The 18418-nt window shown below is 41.4% G+C and overlaps 2 protein-coding genes across 2 annotated transcripts; both read left to right on the top strand.

Moving 5' to 3' along the window:
- Nucleotides 1-8488: 8488 nt before the first annotated feature.
- On the top strand, nt 8489-14578 carry LOC308101552 (endonuclease G, mitochondrial-like; the record flags this gene model as incomplete). The annotated part of the gene is made up of 6 exons (XM_080450974.1): nt 8489-8689; nt 9804-10009; nt 10228-10369; nt 11330-11439; nt 13174-13255; nt 14014-14578. 6 exons carry the CDS (start codon nt 8489-8491, stop codon nt 14203-14205), a joined length of 933 nt encoding a protein of 310 aa, XP_080307100.1. The 3' UTR covers nt 14206-14578.
- An 85-nt stretch (nt 14579-14663) lies between these two features.
- LOC308102452 (uncharacterized protein) lies at nt 14664-18271 on the top strand. The gene is made up of 2 exons (XM_080452177.1): nt 14664-16977; nt 17112-18271. Exons 1-2 carry the CDS (start codon nt 16185-16187, stop codon nt 17813-17815), a joined length of 1497 nt encoding a protein of 498 aa, XP_080308303.1. The 5' UTR covers nt 14664-16184; the 3' UTR covers nt 17816-18271.
- The last annotated feature ends 147 nt before the right edge of the window (nt 18272-18418 follow it).

Raw genomic sequence — 18418 nt, 5'->3', positions numbered from 1 at the left:
TCATGATCAATCAATCCATTGTGTTCCGCTCATTGCATTTCTTTAATAAGCCTGCTGCAGACAATCATTATACAGTATGCCCTGTTATCTTGTTGATATTACTACAGAGCCCTCTGTCAGTCTGTGTAGATTGGTTATACTAAATGTAGTGGTTCTCAAACTGTGGGTCTGGACCCCCAGGAGGTCCCCAAATGATATTTTGCTTAATGTGCAACATTGTTTTCTCACTCAACAGTAAACAAACCTACAAACACAAACATACCGTACATACATGTATAGTGTATGTATAATGTATACAGAGTACATTTCTAAAGTGACAATTTAAGGACTTTTTAAGACCTATTGAATACCTCTAAAATGAGACATTACTGTGTCAAAAGTAATTAACAAACTATACTATAGAAAATGGTCAAAAATTGGCCAAATATTACCTGACAAAGAGAGAATTTGTGAAAATAGCCGATCTACAAGCTCACTGTGAGCTTGTAGATCTGCTGTTTTCACAATATTGATGAAGTCAAACTAAATGTAATGCCTCAACTCCTGCAATTCCAAGTGCTTGTCAGGGTGGCTGGTCCCCAGTTCAAATAGGATTATTTTGGGGAGTCTCTGCCTGAAAATGTTTGAGAACCACTGGTGTAATGTCTTCCTCCTCATTGTGTCAATAGGGTATTGTGTGTCAACAGTTAATCGCTTTTAAAAACATTTTAATGTGATGAACAATGTTTTTACCCCATTTTGTAAATACAGTAGAAACCTTGGAGTCCTTCAAACAGTTACACACTTATGAAGCCATGTTAAAAACAAAAGAGGGGGGAAAAGCTTCTGTACTTTCTTTAATATCTACAAGCTCACGACTTATCTGGCAAAATGACAAAATTATGTTTCAATTCATATAAAGGAGTTTGACACCATCAGGTAATCATTATGTTTTCATTAACTTTACTTAATTTACACTGACTTGTTTTTTTTCAAAATAAATGTCAGTCTGCAACCTCTAACAGTGTTTTAGTCTGATTTGAAGAATGTTTCTGTCTCTCTGTGAAAGTTGTCTCCATGTTTAGATGACGTTTTATACAGGATGTGAAGATAGATGTTAAAACAGTCTGAGGACTGAGAGGACAAGACCAATATCTGATTAATTCTGTGTGTGTGCTTGTAGATCTGCTATTTCCACTATTTTTTGAAAATGTGCAGCATTGTCTCTTCAAAGCCCAGAACACATTGAATATGAAACATTCAACACTGTAGTAACTGAACCTAGATTACCAAGTCATACAATAACATTGTGATTCAACAATACAATGAGAACCCCTGAACTGAAAGTGACTGGAGTTAGTTTCTGTCCCTCCCTGAAATCACTTCAATATGATTGATAACATAATAAATAAATAATGTTTAAGTGATTTTTTTTCTTTTGCTGTTTTACAAAAACAAATATAAAACAGTGTAACCGTGTCAGTCACACCACAAAGTAGGGCATTATTTCATGAACAAAATCCTATAAAGGTTTTCTGCATAACAGCATCAATATACAGTATTTTTTGGCAGTTTGAATGTGAGCTGGAACAAGCCTCATGATACGTGTAAGAGAGGAATGTACTGAATCACACTGATAGTAAACACATTTTACCCAATAAATTATATTTATAATAAGATGTGCTCCAATACTTTTCATGTCATAGTCCTTTTCAAGAGCAGTGGACCTCTATTGTTATTAGCAAGAGATTAATCAAACACTATACTTTTGGGTTGATATTGTCCTCAAACTAAATATTGTACATAATCATTATAGTCAGGGGATATTAGTATTTTCCAATCTTGGAATAAATTCCTTACCAAAAAAGATCTTCACCAATGTGTTTGTAAAGGTGTCTAGTAACACATCTCACAAAGACTGAAATGCAGTTTCCCTAGGAGAATTTTTGACAGCTGCTGAAAGTTGGGGAACCCACCATAACCTTGGTTAAAAAAAAGATAAAAAAGAAAATCTAAATTTAATTCTGTTTTAAGTAGCATGTGAGGGGTCAAACTAGGGTGATTGATTCTGAATCCATTGCAAGCATTTGTTTTGCACCAAAACCACTCCTTGGGCTAAAAACGGCCATAGCCATCCTTTTCCAGGTATACTTTTTGTGTAAAAAGCCCATTGAGATTGGGCCGTTTTTAGCCCAAGGAGTGGTTTTGGTGCAAAACAACTGCTTGCAATGGATTCAGAATCTTAAAAACACCCTCGTTTGACCCCTCACATGCTACTTAAAACAGAATAAAAATGGTATGTTTCCCCCGCATAAGGTTATGGTGGGTTCCCCAACTTTCAGCAGCTGTCAAAAATTCCCCTAGGGAAACTGCATTTCAGTCTTTATGAGATGTGTTACTAGACACTTTTACAAAATAAATGTCAGTCTGCAACCTCTAACAGTGTTTTAGTCTGATTTGAAGAATGTTTCTGTCTCTGTGAAAGTTGTCTCCATGTTTAGATGACGTTTTATACAGGATGTGAAGATAGATGTTAAAAGAGTCTGAGGACTGAGAGGACAAGACCAATATCTGATAAATTCTGTGTGTGTGTGTGTGTGTGTGTGTGTGTGTGTGTGTGTGTGTGTGTGTGTGTGTGTGTGTGTGTGTGTGTGTGTGTGTGTGTGTGTGTGTGTGTGTGTGTGTGTGAGAGCTTGTAGATCTGCTATTTCCACTATTTTTGAAAATGTGCAGCATTGTCTCTTCAAAGCCCAGAACACATTGAATATGAAACATTCAACACTATAGTAACTGAACCCAGATTACCAAGTCATACAATAACATTGTGATTCAACAATACAATGAGAACCCCTGAACTGAAAGTGACTGGAGTTAGTTTCTGTCCCTCCCTGAAATCACTTGAATATGATTGATAACATAATAAATAAATAATGTTTAAGTGATTTTTTTTCTTTTGCTGTTTTACAAAAACAAATATAAAACAGTGTAACCGTGTCAGTCACACCACAAAGTAGGGCATTATTTCATGAACAAAATCCTATAAAGGTTTTCTGCATAACAGCATCAATATACAGTATTTTTTGGCAGTTTGAATGTGAGCTGGAACAAGCCTCATGATACGTGTAAGAGAGGAATGTACTGAATCACACTGATAGTAAACACATTTTACCCAATAAATTATATTTATAATAAGATGTGCTCCAATACTTTTCATGTCATAGTCCTTTTCAAGAGCAGTGGACCTCTATTGTTATTAGCAAGAGATTAATCAAACACTATACTTTTGGATTGATATTGTCCTCAAACTAAATATTGTACATAATCATTATAGTCAGGGGATATTAGTATTTTCCAATCTTGGAATAAATTCCTTACCAAAAAAGATCTTCACCAATGTGTTTGTAAAGGTGTCTAGTAACACATCTCACAAAGACTGAAATGCAGTTTCCCTAGGAGAATTTTTGACAGCTGCTGAAAGTTGGGGAACCCACCATAACCTTGGTTAAAAAAAAGATAAAAAAGAAAATCTAAATTTAATTCTGTTTTAAGTAGCATGTGAGGGGTCAAACTAGGGTGATTGATTCTGAATCCATTGCAAGCATTTGTTTTGCACCAAAACCACTCCTTGGGCTAAAAACGGCCATAGCCATCCTTTTCCAGGTATACTTTTTGTGTAAAAAGCCCATTGAGATTGGGCCGTTTTTAGCCCAAGGAGTGGTTTTGGTGCAAAACAACTGCTTGCAATGGATTCAGAATCATAAAAACACCCTCGTTTGACCCCTCACATGCTACTTAAAACAGAATAAAAATGGTATGTTTCCCCCGCATAAGGTTATGGTGGGTTCCCCAACTTTCAGCAGCTGTCAAAAATTCCCCTAGGGAAACTGCATTTCAGTCTTTATGAGATGTGTTACTAGACACTTTTACAAACACATTGGTGAAGAAATTTCTTGGTAAGGAATTTATTCCAAGATATTTTCAATATCCCCTGACTATTGCAACAAGCAACTACTTGCAACCATTATCCCCAATGGCAGTTGCAAGGAGTTGCATTGGTGCGGTCTGGCCTTTACACAAGAAAATAAGAGACGAGTTTAGGGGTATATAGATGGGGGGGGGGGGGAGGTTCTTGTGTTGTTCCAGTGAACAAACATTGAATTAATTGCTGTGTTCTCAGATGCTATGTTTTACCAAATCAAAGAATTGCAGTAGTACAGTAGGTCATGAATCATGACAGGGCAATGTGAAAGATATTAACCTTTTGAATGGTATGTTTCCCCCGCATAAGGTTATGGTGGGTTCCCCAACTTTCAGCAGCTGTCAAAAATTCCCCTAGGGAAACTGCATTTCAGTCTTTATGAGATGTGTTACTAGACACTTTTACAAAATAAATGTCAGTCTGCAACCTCTAACAGTGTTTTAGTCTGATTTGAAGAATGTTTCTGTCTCTGTGAAAGTTGTCTCCATGTTTAGATGACGTTTTATACAGGATGTGAAGATAGATGTTAAAAGAGTCTGAGGACTGAGAGGACAAGACCAATATCTGATAAATTCTGTGTGTGTGTGTGTGTGTGTGTGTGTGTGTGTGTGTGTGTGTGTGTGTGTGTGTGTGTGTGTGTGTGTGTGTGTGTGTGTGTGTGTGTGTGTGTGTGTGTGTGTGTGTGTGTGTGTGAGAGCTTGTAGATCTGCTATTTCCACTATTTTTGAAAATGTGCAGCATTGTCTCTTCAAAGCCCAGAACACATTGAATATGAAACATTCAACACTATAGTAACTGAACCCAGATTACCAAGTCATACAATAACATTGTGATTCAACAATACAATGAGAACCCCTGAACTGAAAGTGACTGGAGTTAGTTTCTGTCCCTCCCTGAAATCACTTGAATATGATTGATAACATAATAAATAAATAATGTTTAAGTGATTTTTTTTCTTTTGCTGTTTTACAAAAACAAATATAAAACAGTGTAACCGTGTCAGTCACACCACAAAGTAGGGCATTATTTCATGAACAAAATCCTATAAAGGTTTTCTGCATAACAGCATCAATATACAGTATTTTTTGGCAGTTTGAATGTGAGCTGGAACAAGCCTCATGATACGTGTAAGAGAGGAATGTACTGAATCACACTGATAGTAAACACATTTTACCCAATAAATTATATTTATAATAAGATGTGCTCCAATACTTTTCATGTCATAGTCCTTTTCAAGAGCAGTGGACCTCTATTGTTATTAGCAAGAGATTAATCAAACACTATACTTTTGGATTGATATTGTCCTCAAACTAAATATTGTACATAATCATTATAGTCAGGGGATATTAGTATTTTCCAATCTTGGAATAAATTCCTTACCAAAAAAGATCTTCACCAATGTGTTTGTAAAGGTGTCTAGTAACACATCTCACAAAGACTGAAATGCAGTTTCCCTAGGAGAATTTTTGACAGCTGCTGAAAGTTGGGGAACCCACCATAACCTTGGTTAAAAAAAAGATAAAAAAGAAAATCTAAATTTAATTCTGTTTTAAGTAGCATGTGAGGGGTCAAACTAGGGTGATTGATTCTGAATCCATTGCAAGCATTTGTTTTGCACCAAAACCACTCCTTGGGCTAAAAACGGCCATAGCCATCCTTTTCCAGGTATACTTTTTGTGTAAAAAGCCCATTGAGATTGGGCCGTTTTTAGCCCAAGGAGTGGTTTTGGTGCAAAACAACTGCTTGCAATGGATTCAGAATCATAAAAACACCCTCGTTTGACCCCTCACATGCTACTTAAAACAGAATAAAAATGGTATGTTTCCCCCGCATAAGGTTATGGTGGGTTCCCCAACTTTCAGCAGCTGTCAAAAATTCCCCTAGGGAAACTGCATTTCAGTCTTTATGAGATGTGTTACTAGACACTTTTACAAACACATTGGTGAAGAAATTTCTTGGTAAGGAATTTATTCCAAGATATTTTCAATATCCCCTGACTATTGCAACAAGCAACTACTTGCAACCATTATCCCCAATGGCAGTTGCAAGGAGTTGCATTGGTGCGGTCTGGCCTTTACACAAGAAAATAAGAGACGAGTTTAGGGGTATATAGATGGGGGGGGGGGGAGGTTCTTGTGTTGTTCCAGTGAACAAACATTGAATTAATTGCTGTGTTCTCAGATGCTATGTTTTACCAAATCAAAGAATTGCAGTAGTACAGTAGGTCATGAATCATGACAGGGCAATGTGAAAGATATTAACCTTTTGAATTTGAAAAAATGTTTGGGCTCATATCAGGAATTACCTTTTGATAGGTGGGTATGTCTCTTTAATGTGTCCCTGTAGCTACAACTAAAGAGCAACCTAGTTTGTACGTGGTCTAGGCTATTCATGAGTCTACTGGCCGGTCCTTTTGTGTGCAGCCTTGACCCCCAGTCTGGGTCTGAGACCTGAGTAGACGTGGAAAATGAACCCACAAGTGTTTTAAAGTGAAATACCCATTTAGGATTCAGCATAATTAGTCATAATAACGTCTTAGAATAGATCCATTAGAGCACCAGGTCTGTGGTGGGACAGATTTGAAAGTGAAGTGCTCTGAGCTGAACAGCAGGTGGCGGTAATGCATTGCCTATGGATGCTAATTTGCCATAAAACTACAACAAAAAGAAGTCTACTGAGTTATGTCCAGTGTTGCCATGTCTGCTTATTATAAGTGACTTTGGGCTTGTTTTTCTGTAAAGTTGCTTGTAAATAATTGGGGGGGGGGGGGGGGATTTGTGATGTTAAAATGTCAAATTGTTTTCAATATTTTTCTTAGGAAAATAGCAGATCGTCGCATCGCCATGAGTTGTAGATCTGCTATTTTCAAATAGCCAATGTTTAAAGGCCGAAGGGCTCGCTTCTTTTGAGCTTGTTTTCATAGTGTTAATTTTGTTGACTTAGACTAGACTAAAAGACTAAGATTTTGATATTTAGTCGACTAAGACTAGACTAATACTAAACAATTTCAGAAGACTAAAATAGAACTAAAACTAAATGGTGTGTTACTTAAAAGACTTTAAAGACTAAATCAGAATTTGCTGTCAAAATGAACACTGTTTTCATAGACCTTGTAAAGAACATTCAGGGCATACTTGCCAGTATTAGCCATAGATGGATAACACCGCAAGGTGGATCATGGCAGGATGCCCAGAAACCTATATAAGGGGATGAATGACCTATTCAGTCCTGACCTTTAGTGACCCATTCGATCCCAAGTCCCAACCTTCCATAGATGGAGAGATCATATACCTAACATACCTAGCCCGGCCCCTGACATCAGAGAACCCCTCCTGGAACTCCATATATGGACAGTGGTGTAAAGTAACTAAGTACATTTACTCAAGTACTGTACTTAAGTACACTTTTGTTTTGAGGAATTCTTACTGTACTGGAGTATTTCCCATTGTCTATACTTTTACTTCTACTCCACTACATCTCAGAGGCAAATATTGTACTTTTACTCCACAACAATTATTTAAAAACTTTAGTTACTTTGCAGATACAAATTATGATTATTATGAAACATACATTAACCACTTTAGCCTATTTTATACCTAGGCTATTTTAGTACTTTTACTTTTGGTACTTTAAGTATATTTTGATGCCAATACTTTGGTCTTTTACTTAAAGGAGGAGTTCACCCAAAAAATGACTTATTTTCCATCAATTGCACACCCCATGAAGCCTTGAATTCATGGATTTATTTTGGTTTTTGTGGCATTCCTAAGCCAATAATTTGATGACCGGGTGTGTATCCGGTAGGAGACACAAATAATCTACTTTGTGTCTCCTACCGGATACATTAGCCAGTAGGAGACGGGAATCAAATGATTAGCTTAGGAATGCCACAAAAACTAAAATAAATCCATGGATTCAAGGCTTCATGGGGTGTGCAATTGATGGAAAATAAGTAATTTTTTGGGTGAACTCCTCCTTTAAGTAAATTTTGAATTCTGGACTTTTACTTGTAACAGAGTATGTCTATATTGCAGTAAGTAAAACATCTGAGTACTTTTCCCACCACTGGTATATGGAGATAACCGAAACGTCCAGGACTGACATTATAGTCCCAGGTTTGGGCATAACTGACATAAGCCCGCTTCCATATATGGATATATGACTGACACTAACTGACATCAGTAGTGACACCAGGACAGCAGCCAACGGTATAAAGGCGACGGAACTCCCTGCTTAATGCAGATACATCAGCGACCTCGAGCGACATTAACTCCTTCCAGAGAGATAAGCATCAACACAACTCATCAGTAGTTGGTTTCCACCGCCTAAAGCATCACATATCGGTTTGACCTACTACTTGGATCATTTTTGCTTGTTTCCCTGTCAAAACCTGGCAACACCGGTTAACGTCATAACCCTGCGACCCATGAAACCATAGAGAGAGGAACCGCACCAAGTTTGTCCTCAAAAAAAGAGCCTTTAATATCATTGTTATCGTTCTTCTCATTACATGAATGATTATCTGACAGAATGCAGCGGGTTTTGAGGTCTCGGTGGTTTGTGGGCGGGGTGGGGGTGTCTGTGGGAACGGGTCTGGGTCTGTTAGTGTCTGCTTTAAGGGAGAAGAAGCAGGAGAAACATCAGGAGGAGGACACACACCTCCATGGTCTCCTGTGTCACCTCCCTGTCGTCCCCATACCCAGTGTAGAGGCCTCCTCCACCGACCTGACGGTCAGTACGTTTATTATACTGTAAATGCACTAGTTAGTGGTCACTCATCACTGTCAACGCACTGTTTCCTCATTACTGTAGTCAGTGTAGACCAGGGGTCAGAGAGAGAGACCAAGCAGGGACCTCCAATACATTATGTTGTTACATAAAAGCTTTCCATGTAACTTGATCCTATGGTGCTTCTCTGTCTTCTTCTTAAAGGGCTAAATGTTATCCTCTTAACAATCATTGTAAAATCCTACCTCTGTACTATTTGCAAACTGTTTATTATTATCATTCAATCAATCAATCAAGCAATCTTATATGGTGTTTACCTGTCTTCTATGGTGCTTCCTATGGTGCTTACCTGTCTTCTACGTATGGTGCTTCCTATGGTGCTTACCTGTCTTCTATGGTGCTTCCTATGGTGCTTACCTGTCTTCTATGTATGGTGCTTCCTATGGTGCTTACCTGTCTTCTATGTATGGTGCTTCCTATGGTGCTTACCTGTCTTCTATGTATGGTGCTTCCTATGGTGCTTACCTGTCTTCTATGTATGGTGCTTCCTATGGTGCTTACCTGTCTTCTACGTATGGTGCTTCCTATGGTGCTTTCCTGTCTTCTATGGTGCTTCCTATGGTGCTTAAAACTGAACGCTGTTTCTCCACGCTTAGTTCTGAGTCTGGGTTCAGAACGCAGACCTCTCCCAGATGACCTGAGAGGTCTGGATGGTTCATGATTTCACAAGAAAATGTAATGACCCTAAACAGTTTTCTGTTTGCTACAATATCAGTGGTTTCCAAACTTTGTCATCATGTCAAGGTAACCTAAATTATATGTATTATTTGGCCGTAGACCCCATCTCCAAATATTTCGTTCCAGGGACCCCCCAGAAGCAAAGATTTGAGTTACAAATGTTCACTTAAAAATACATATTTATATTCATAGATTTGCACAAATGTTCACGATTCTTTGACATACAGGTAGCCAGTGTAAAGATCTTAGAGCTCCACTTTCTTGGTATCAGTAAAGTTCACTTTCAGTGTGTGCAATTACCGGTAATTAATATTTCTTTATTTATATCAGAAGCAGTTTGATTTGAATGTAATGCTCATTATTATGGTCTGTGTTTCAGGCGTACCAGGGGGGCACACCTGTACCAGGCGGGGCAGTAGCGAAGTACGGCTTCCCCTCATTGGCTAACGTCAAGACCAGAGAGTCCTATGTCACTTCCTATGACCCCCGCACCCGCACGGCATCCTGGGTAATAGAACAGCTGAACTCCTCCTCCATCACTGGACCTTCAAACAGGAACAACTGTAACTTCAAAGAAGATGACAGGTGATGATTATTAGTATTAGTGTTGTTGTTGTTGTTGTTAATAATAATAGTAGTAATAATATTAACAGCGTCGTATTCCATTAAACAGTTTAACTTAAACAGTTTAACTTAAAGTTCTCTTCTATTGGTGGATGTTCTGTGCGGTTCTCTTCTATTGGTGGCTGTTCTGTGCGGTTCTCCTCTATTGGTGGCTGATATTTCTGCGGTTTGATTCCCAGCGTTCACGTGTACCACCGATCGACCAACGCAGACTACAAGGGGAGTGGCTTTGACAGAGGTCACCTGGCTGCAGCAGGCAATCACAAGTGGAACCAAAAGGCCATGGACGACACCTTCTACCTGAGCAACGTCTCACCACAGGTACTGTAATAATACCAGGGACGCACCACTATATTGGCTGCATGTTGGTATCGGACGATATTTGCCTCGTTGACTGCCATCGGTGTATTGGCAAATAATAATAATAATGAATAATACATTCACCGATGGCAGTAGCCGATATTTATCTGTTGGGATGCATCGGGTTTTCGCTGGTTATGTTGGTGTGTTTTTACCTCCAGTCCAGATTTTTATAATGAAGATTTATTTGTTTCCCTGGCACAAAATGTGTAATGAATAAAATAAACAAATATTTAGACTCCGCTACATTTCTAAGAAGGGAGTGTGGTTCAGTGTTGATTTCGTCGACTAAAACTATGACGAAAAACTATGACTATGACTACCTTTTTTCACTGATGAAGATTAAATAAAAACTAAGCTATGATGACTAAAACTGAGACTAAATATATTGACAATTTCGTCAACAAATAAAAAAGTGAGGGACTAGTGGAGAAGAGATCCAGTAGAACTAGAAGACAAGACATTTTATGTTTGGTTGCGCTCAGGTGTTGCTCTGAAAATAGCACATCTACAAGCTCACAACGCGTCGCTGTGAGCTTGTAGATCGTCTATTTTCATCATGCAACCAAGTGTAAGATCAGCCATTACGACGCCATCAAGGCACCGCCAACATACATTTTTAGTAGACTAAATCAAATGTAGATTTAGTCTACTACAATCTTATGATATTTAGTCGACTAAAGCTAGACTAAAAAACTAAAACATTTCAGATGACTAAAATATGACTAAATGGAATTTTATTCAAAAGACTATTACTAAAACAAAATCAAAAGTTGCTGTCAAAATCAACACTGGTGTGGTTGTACTGGTGTGACCACAGTGATGGTATTTCTGTAGTGGTGGTTGTACTGGTGTGACCACACACAGTGATGCATTGATACACACACACCATAATAACAGTCATCCTCTCCTCTGCTCTAGAATCCTCATATGAACCAGAAGGCATGGAACAATCTGGAGCAAATGTGTCGTTCACTGACCACGCGTTACCGCAATGTTTACGTCTGCACCGGACCGCTCTACCTGCCCAGGTATAGTACACCTACAGTACACACACACACACACACACACACACACACACACACACACACACACACACACACACACACACACACACACACACACACACACACACACACACACACACACACCTGACCGCTGTACCTGCCCAGGTACAGCACACCTACACACACACACACACCTGACACACACCGGACCGCTGTACCTGCCCAGGTATAGTACACCTACAGTACACACACACACACACCTGACCGCTGTACCTGCCCAGGGGTCTACTCCACGAAAGCGGAATTAAATTATCCTGGTTTGAAAGGCAAATCCAGGTTTGACAAGCCTGCGCCGTTCAGCCTGGTTTATTCAGTTCCACGAACGCCAAGCCGGGCTGAGAAGGAGAGGTTTGTCGAGCCAGGATCGTTAAACCAGGCTGAATGTGAGTTCACATATTCCTATAAAAGACCATGAAAGTCGATAGCAGAATACTTGAACTTGACCAATCATGGAGCCCAAAACCAGAGTGGCGTTCTTCTCTGTGGCTGAACAGCAGCACTGCAGCAGCTCATGAAATCATACAAGGAAGTAAAATGTATAATAAGCAAGAGAGGAAACACAGCCACAATAAATATAGATCCAGGGAGAAAGCGTGGCAAAGTATTGCAGAGAAATTAAATGCACAAGTTGTCCAAAAATATGCAATTAATTTATATACAAATCCATAAATATATAATTCAGTTAGGCTTAAACATAAGGAGTTTAAGTGAATGTTGGAATTATAATTACACACTTAGAATAATTTTCTAATTTCTAAAATCGAAGATCTACAAGTGAAAAGCTTGCCTTTTGGCGGCCGGGGGTCCCCGGTCCACGGGGGTCAACGGGGGGCCGGGGGTCAAAGGGGGGCCGGGGGTCAACGGGGGGCCGGGAGTACCCGGCCCCCCGTGTACTCCCGGACCCCCGTTGACCCCCAACAGAGGTCCGGGGTATACGGGGGTCCACGGGGGTCCGGAGGTCCACGGGGGCGGGGGTCCATGGGGGGCTGGGGACCCCCGGCCGCCATAAGACAAAAACATTTCGGGCTTGTAGATCTTCGATTTTCGCATAAGAATTGAATAAGTGTGGAAAAACTCATTGGTTTATGATTGGAGTCATTGGACTAACAGCTATTTCACAAAACTTGAAGAACAAGGCACTGGATTAATAAAGCTTGGCTGTTAGCCTGGTCCGGACCAGGCTAACTTCACAGCTAAATTACCATGGTAACTAAGGCAGGATTGCTTCAATTTTCTTTTGTGAAACAGGATCATGGATAAACATATCCAGGTTTACTGGCTAAGTTAATCTGCCGAGCTAACTCAGTTTTCGTGAAACCGATTCCTGGATAATTTAAGCCAGGATAGCCGATTAAACCCGGTTTAAACCCGGTTTATCCCTAATCCAGGTTTCGTGGAATAGACCCCTGTATAGTACACCTACACACACACACCTACACACACACCTGACACACACCTGACCGCTGTACCTGCCCAGGTATAGTACACCTACACACACACCTGGAATGAACTGAAACCTAGTGAATTTAAATCATTAGCGAGGTTTGGATAAAGGTTGATTGATGTTGTTGTTCATGACTGCTATGTGTGTTTATGTTTGGTGTGTGTGTGTGTGTGTGTGTGTGTGTGTGTGTGTGTGTGTGTGTGTGTGTGTGTGTGTGCGCGCGTGTGTGCGCGCGTGTGCGTGTGTGTGTGTAGACAGGAGCCTGATGGGAAGCTGTATGTGAAGTACCAGGTGTTGGGACGAAACCACGTTGCCGTGCCAACACACTTCTTCAAGGTAGGCCTCCTGTTTTTATGGCCCCTTTCCACTAGGCCTGTGACAATCATGACATTTTACTTGACCGTTAATTGTCGCACAAACAATTGCGATTAACAATTTCATTGTGTGTTCTTGGCATTGAACATTAGAACATATGAATGAAAATTACATTTCAGTTTGCCTTTTAGGCTTTGTAAAAAAAACGATGAATTAACTACAAATAACTTAAATATAAGTTCTTTCTTTGTTTTTGTTTTTTTTACTTTACAACATATGGGTCAAAACATCAGTAAATATACTTAAAGTACCAAAAGTAAAAGTACAAAAATGTTCGAAAATAGCAGATCTACAAGCTCACAACGCGTTGCATCGCGACGCGTTGTGAGCTTGTAGATCTGCTATTTTCAAATAGCCTAAGTATAAAATAGGGCTAAAGTGGTTAATGTATATTTTATAATATAATAATTTATATCTACAAAGTAACTAGTAACTAAAGTTTTTAAATAATTGTAGTGGAGTAAAAGTTCAATATTTGCCTCTGAGATGTAGTGGAGTAGAAGTAAAAGTATAGTATAGGGTGTGTATGGGGCGGACGCGTGCATCACCGTGAGTGTGTGAGTGTGGCTTCAGGAAGTAAATTCCTGTCCCAGCGGTCGGTACGCGAGAGCGCCTCCCTTCGTTTGATGTGCCGCTCAGCATGCATTTTGACGACCAGTTACTGTATGTGCACCCCTGGCCATTATCATGAATTTTTACTATTTGTTTATCGTGTCCAGGTGTTGATTTTGGAGGGGTCAAACGGGGTGGAGCTTCGTTCCTACATCATGCCCAACTCGCCCGTCGACGAGAAGACCCCGCTGGAGCGCTTTCTGGTTCCCATAGACACCATCGAGAGAGCTTCAGGACTGCTGTTTGTGCCAAACATCATGAAGAGAACCAACACCCTGCAGGCCATCACTGCTAAATGAAAAACTACGAATCCCAGCCACCATCATCACCACCACCACATAAGACTACAAATCCATCCATTTCAGATGCCCTGGACCGAGCACGACCGTACCCGAGGGACAAGTCAATATTTTGGACCCGGCTCAGTTCTCGGTTCGGGTCTTTGGTTGCCGGGCAGACCCGTGCCACCCTCTACACCTGGGGTTTTCAACGTTTTTCAGGCCAAGGACCCCCTAGCTGAGAGAGAGATGAAGCAGGGACCCCCCCCCATTACATATTGGATTCATGTTGAATGTGTTTTCAGACATTTAGCCACTTAAACCTTCAATACGTTGTAAACGTGCCCTTTGGCTCTGTATTGGTCCGCTCTTTTTTCCCCTGTACACCAAGAGCTATTTGCCGAAAATAGTCGATCTACAAGCTCACAGCGCCTCGCAGTGCGAGGCGTTGTGAGCTTGTAGATCGGCTATTTTCGGCTAATGTAAGAATAGGGATGATAGGGTTCAAGTGGTTAGTGTAAAAAAAAGTCCCCATCACACAATAATTTGGCGGCCCCCCTGTAGTTACTCTGAGGACCCCCTAGGCGCCCTAATATTTAATAATATCATGTGCAGTGACATTTCTACATACAGCGGTGAAACAGTAGCGTGGGACGTGAGTACTAGCTGTAAAATGGACTCTACTTTCTTCTGCCCTCTTTCTCTCTATTGTCTTTCTCTCAGATTGCTGTGACTCACCTTTTTCTGTCATTTTGTCAATTTTGATCAGCCAATCGAACGTCGATTTGTAATGTAATTGTTGGGTTTGTGTTGGCAACGCAAGGCAGTCAGTAGTGGGCTGTTAACAGCCTCGTCACTAAACGGACAGAGCAATCTTTATAATAATTACAAAACTACTTCACGAGAACAATGTTGGTGTAACTCAGGGATCTTTACATGTTTTGATCATGAACAACAGTACGACATTTCCTGGTACAGACACGATGCCAGTGCAGCGAGCGACGGTGTTGGTCTTGTGCTGGTGAATTGGCCACTACCATCCCGTCCCGTAGTCATTTACAGGACAATATGACTGCCTATCCAAATGATCCACATGGGAAGTAAACTGTAGCTGTTGGGTGGAAACCTTGTATGTCCAAAAAACGCTACTTTTCAGGAAATGGATCCAATGTAGTTATTTAAGCACAAGCTCTTGTTAATACTTTTCATTTGTTCAATATTTATAAAAAAACACTTTCACTTTATTTATTATTTACATTAATAACCAAAACAGCTGAACTACATGCGGCCATAGCTGAGTGGTTAGTGAGCCCGCCTAGGGAGCCAGAGGCCCTGGTTGCCCCAGGTACGATTCCAGGCCAGGCCAGCAAATGTGTCGATGAAATGAAATTTCTCCCTGAGCAAGACACTTAACCCCTAATTGCTCACAGGCCCTCATTGGAAACAAGACGGCAAGGACTTTCATGAAAGGACCTGTTAAAGGAATTATCCTTATCCTTACATTGCGTTTGGCTATTTTTTACTACTTTTGTATGACACTGTAGTAGAACAGTAGGGCATTCATTTACGAAAAAAATATGAAATGTTTAAATATGGAGATACAAGGGTTTCTGCCCGACAGCAATCTGGGAACCCATGTCAAAAGAGATTAGCCCGACCAGCAACAAAACACCTTTAAAAAAGAATGTGAAATGGCATCTTGCTTACAAATAGTATGACTGGAACACATTTATAGGTTCTGTGCAGAAATGAGGCGCAGTTTACGGAGCTAGTTCAGGCCAGGCAACTCAAGGGATTGGGCCAACCGATCAGGTGACTAGTCACATGCACTTTCCTCCTGATCGGGTGGTTATAGGTACTGTGCTGTTACCTGCTCACTCTAGCTGCCCTGTCTTGCTGAGCTGACGTGTGTCGCTACTACTGCTGCTGTCTGCTGAGTTCCTGCTATCGCCGTTCGCTGCTTACCTGCTGCCGCCGTTCGCTGCTTACCGCTGCCGCCCATGAAAGTTTATATACTCATCATCTCCTGGTCGTTCGTACTCCTCGCCATGTCCTCCTCCTCCACGGACACGGGGAGCGAACGGGGTGCGGAGGAAATTCCGGGTCCCCCGGCCAAAGAGATCGACTCTGCGTCTGATCAGCGGCGCCGTAGTTCCCGGCTGGTAGTCCAAAAACAGCTGGGTGACTGGCCAGTGGTGCGGATCCTGGAGGCATTGTACGTAAATAATATACCCGTTCCACACGGGTTTAGCCATGAGGAGCTGTTTCAGTTTCTGCTAGAGAAAGATCAAAGTCTGGCGGAAGATCTAGAAACTGAAACCGGCAGAGGCAAGAAGGGGAAAGCCCCGGCGAAGAAGCGCGGTCCAAGCGGGGGAAAAGGTGCCAAAGCTCCGCCAAAACAGCGGAAAATTGCTGACGCTGCTCACGCTACGCCTTCAGCCTCCTCTGCTCCTCCGACTGCCCCTCCTCAGGCCTCTCCAGCTCCGACCACCGCTTCTTCGGCCCCTGCGCAGAATGCAGAAGTGCTATACGCGCTTACCGATATTAAATCATCATTATCCAGCATGACCCAGAGGCTGATCATGCTGGAAAATAGAGCCAGCACCCAGGTCGATGGCAGCGCAGGTACTTCCGCAGCGACTCCCTTCGTCACGATGACGTCAGCAGCAGTCGATCCGGCAGTCAAACCCAGGAGGAACCTGGGAACTGCAGTCCAGGCGCCAGCGGTAGGAGCAGCATTTCTTTCCCCAGCAGGGGCTATTCCTGACGTTCTCAGGACCCAGATACTCGAAGGTACGCAGGCTGCACCGATATCTGTATTATATCATGTTGGGATAATTATGAGATTAATAAGTATACATTACTTGCTTTAACAGGGCATGGGTTAATTATGAGATTAATAAGTTATACATTACTTGCTTTAACAGGGCAGGACGTTAACCTCATCAAAATTCTGATTAACGCAGCAGATTCGTCTGAGAAAAGGATGGTGGATTGTGGCGATTTCTCTGTTCTGTTAAAGGAGAGCGATCCCAGATTATCAAAATCTCTTACTTTAGCCGAATTTTTCGTAGCTTTCGGCGTGTACAGAGACACAATCTGTGAGGTGTATCCTGATAGGAGAGTAGAGTTAGATACTTACCTGTCCATTATCGCAGATTTGGCTCTATCCTATGGAGGGATGCTGTTTTTCGAATATCACAAAAGTTTCTCCTCCAAGGCAGCTATGTATATTCAAAGATTTAATCAGAGGATCGATTGGGCAGTGGTAGATTTAGGCCTGATCAGCAGGCACTTCACGGGCCATCAAGCCATCTCCTGCACCATATGCTCATCGTTCAGCCACCGTTCCAATCTATGCCCAAAATCTGCGTTCCTGGCGCTGGGTGAGAGCCGGCCTCCTCGCCAGCAACCGGCGGCATTCGGCCCTCAAGCTGCAGCGTTTGGCCCCAGCAAAAGACAGGTGCCTTATGCTCCGGGCACTAAAACACCCATATGCATTAATTTCAATGAAAATGTTTGCACATATCATAATTGTAAATATATGCATATTTGCAGCTGGTGCGCAGACAGCCACCCACGGTCTGTGTGCCCACGGAGGGTCCGTCCGGCTGCAAAATCAGCCAAATAAATGATTTGCATCCATCCACGCCTGTGATCGTCCCTGCTCTTTCTACGGCTCTAAAAGATCATCCGAACCAGTGCTGGGTCAACTATCTCATCACCGGACTAGTGCAGGGATTCTTAGCTGGTCTATGTTGGCTTCCAAAAATCACACATGTGTGTCCAAATTTACAATCCGCCATTAAGGATCCGCTAGTGGTAGACGAGCTACTGGAGAAGGAAATTAAAAAGGGGTACATGATAGGTCCATTTTCCAAATCGCCATTCAACCCATTTAGGGTTAGCCCCATTGGAATTGCCACGAGAAAATATTCAGGGAAAAAGCGTTTAATCGTGGACCTGTCAGCCCCTCATAAAGAATCAGAATCAGAATCAGAATCAGTTTTATTGTCACATCACAGGTTTACAAGGTAAAAAAGTGGGTGAAATTCTTTTTTGTACATCGTTCCCATCGCAACGTTAGTTTCCATAGAAAGAAGAGGGGGGGGGGAGAAGAAGAGGGTGGGGGGCAGGTGGGAAGGAGATCAAAAACAAGAGAGCAGCAGAAGGCCAGACAAGTTATCTACATATTTACAAATTACCTGAGATAATAAATAAAACTAAAAAAACT

The sequence above is a fragment of the Gymnoscopelus braueri genome (assembly GCF_963280865.1).
Source record: "Gymnoscopelus braueri genome assembly, chromosome: 15".
Taxonomy (NCBI): Eukaryota; Metazoa; Chordata; class Actinopteri; order Myctophiformes; family Myctophidae; genus Gymnoscopelus; species Gymnoscopelus braueri.
The sequence above is the reverse complement of the archived record's forward strand: the minus strand, read 5'-3'. Positions and strand labels throughout refer to the sequence as shown.

Bases quoted from the DNA above. Each gene is read 5' to 3' on its own strand.
- LOC308102452 (XM_080452177.1), top strand. From the start codon at position 16,185: ATGAAAGTTTATATACTCATCATCTCCTGGTCGTTCGTACTCCTCGCC. The intron at 16,978-17,111 runs GTACGCAGGCTG...TTGCTTTAACAG, and splicing joins CAGGACCCAGATACTCGAAG to GGCAGGACGTTAACCTCATC.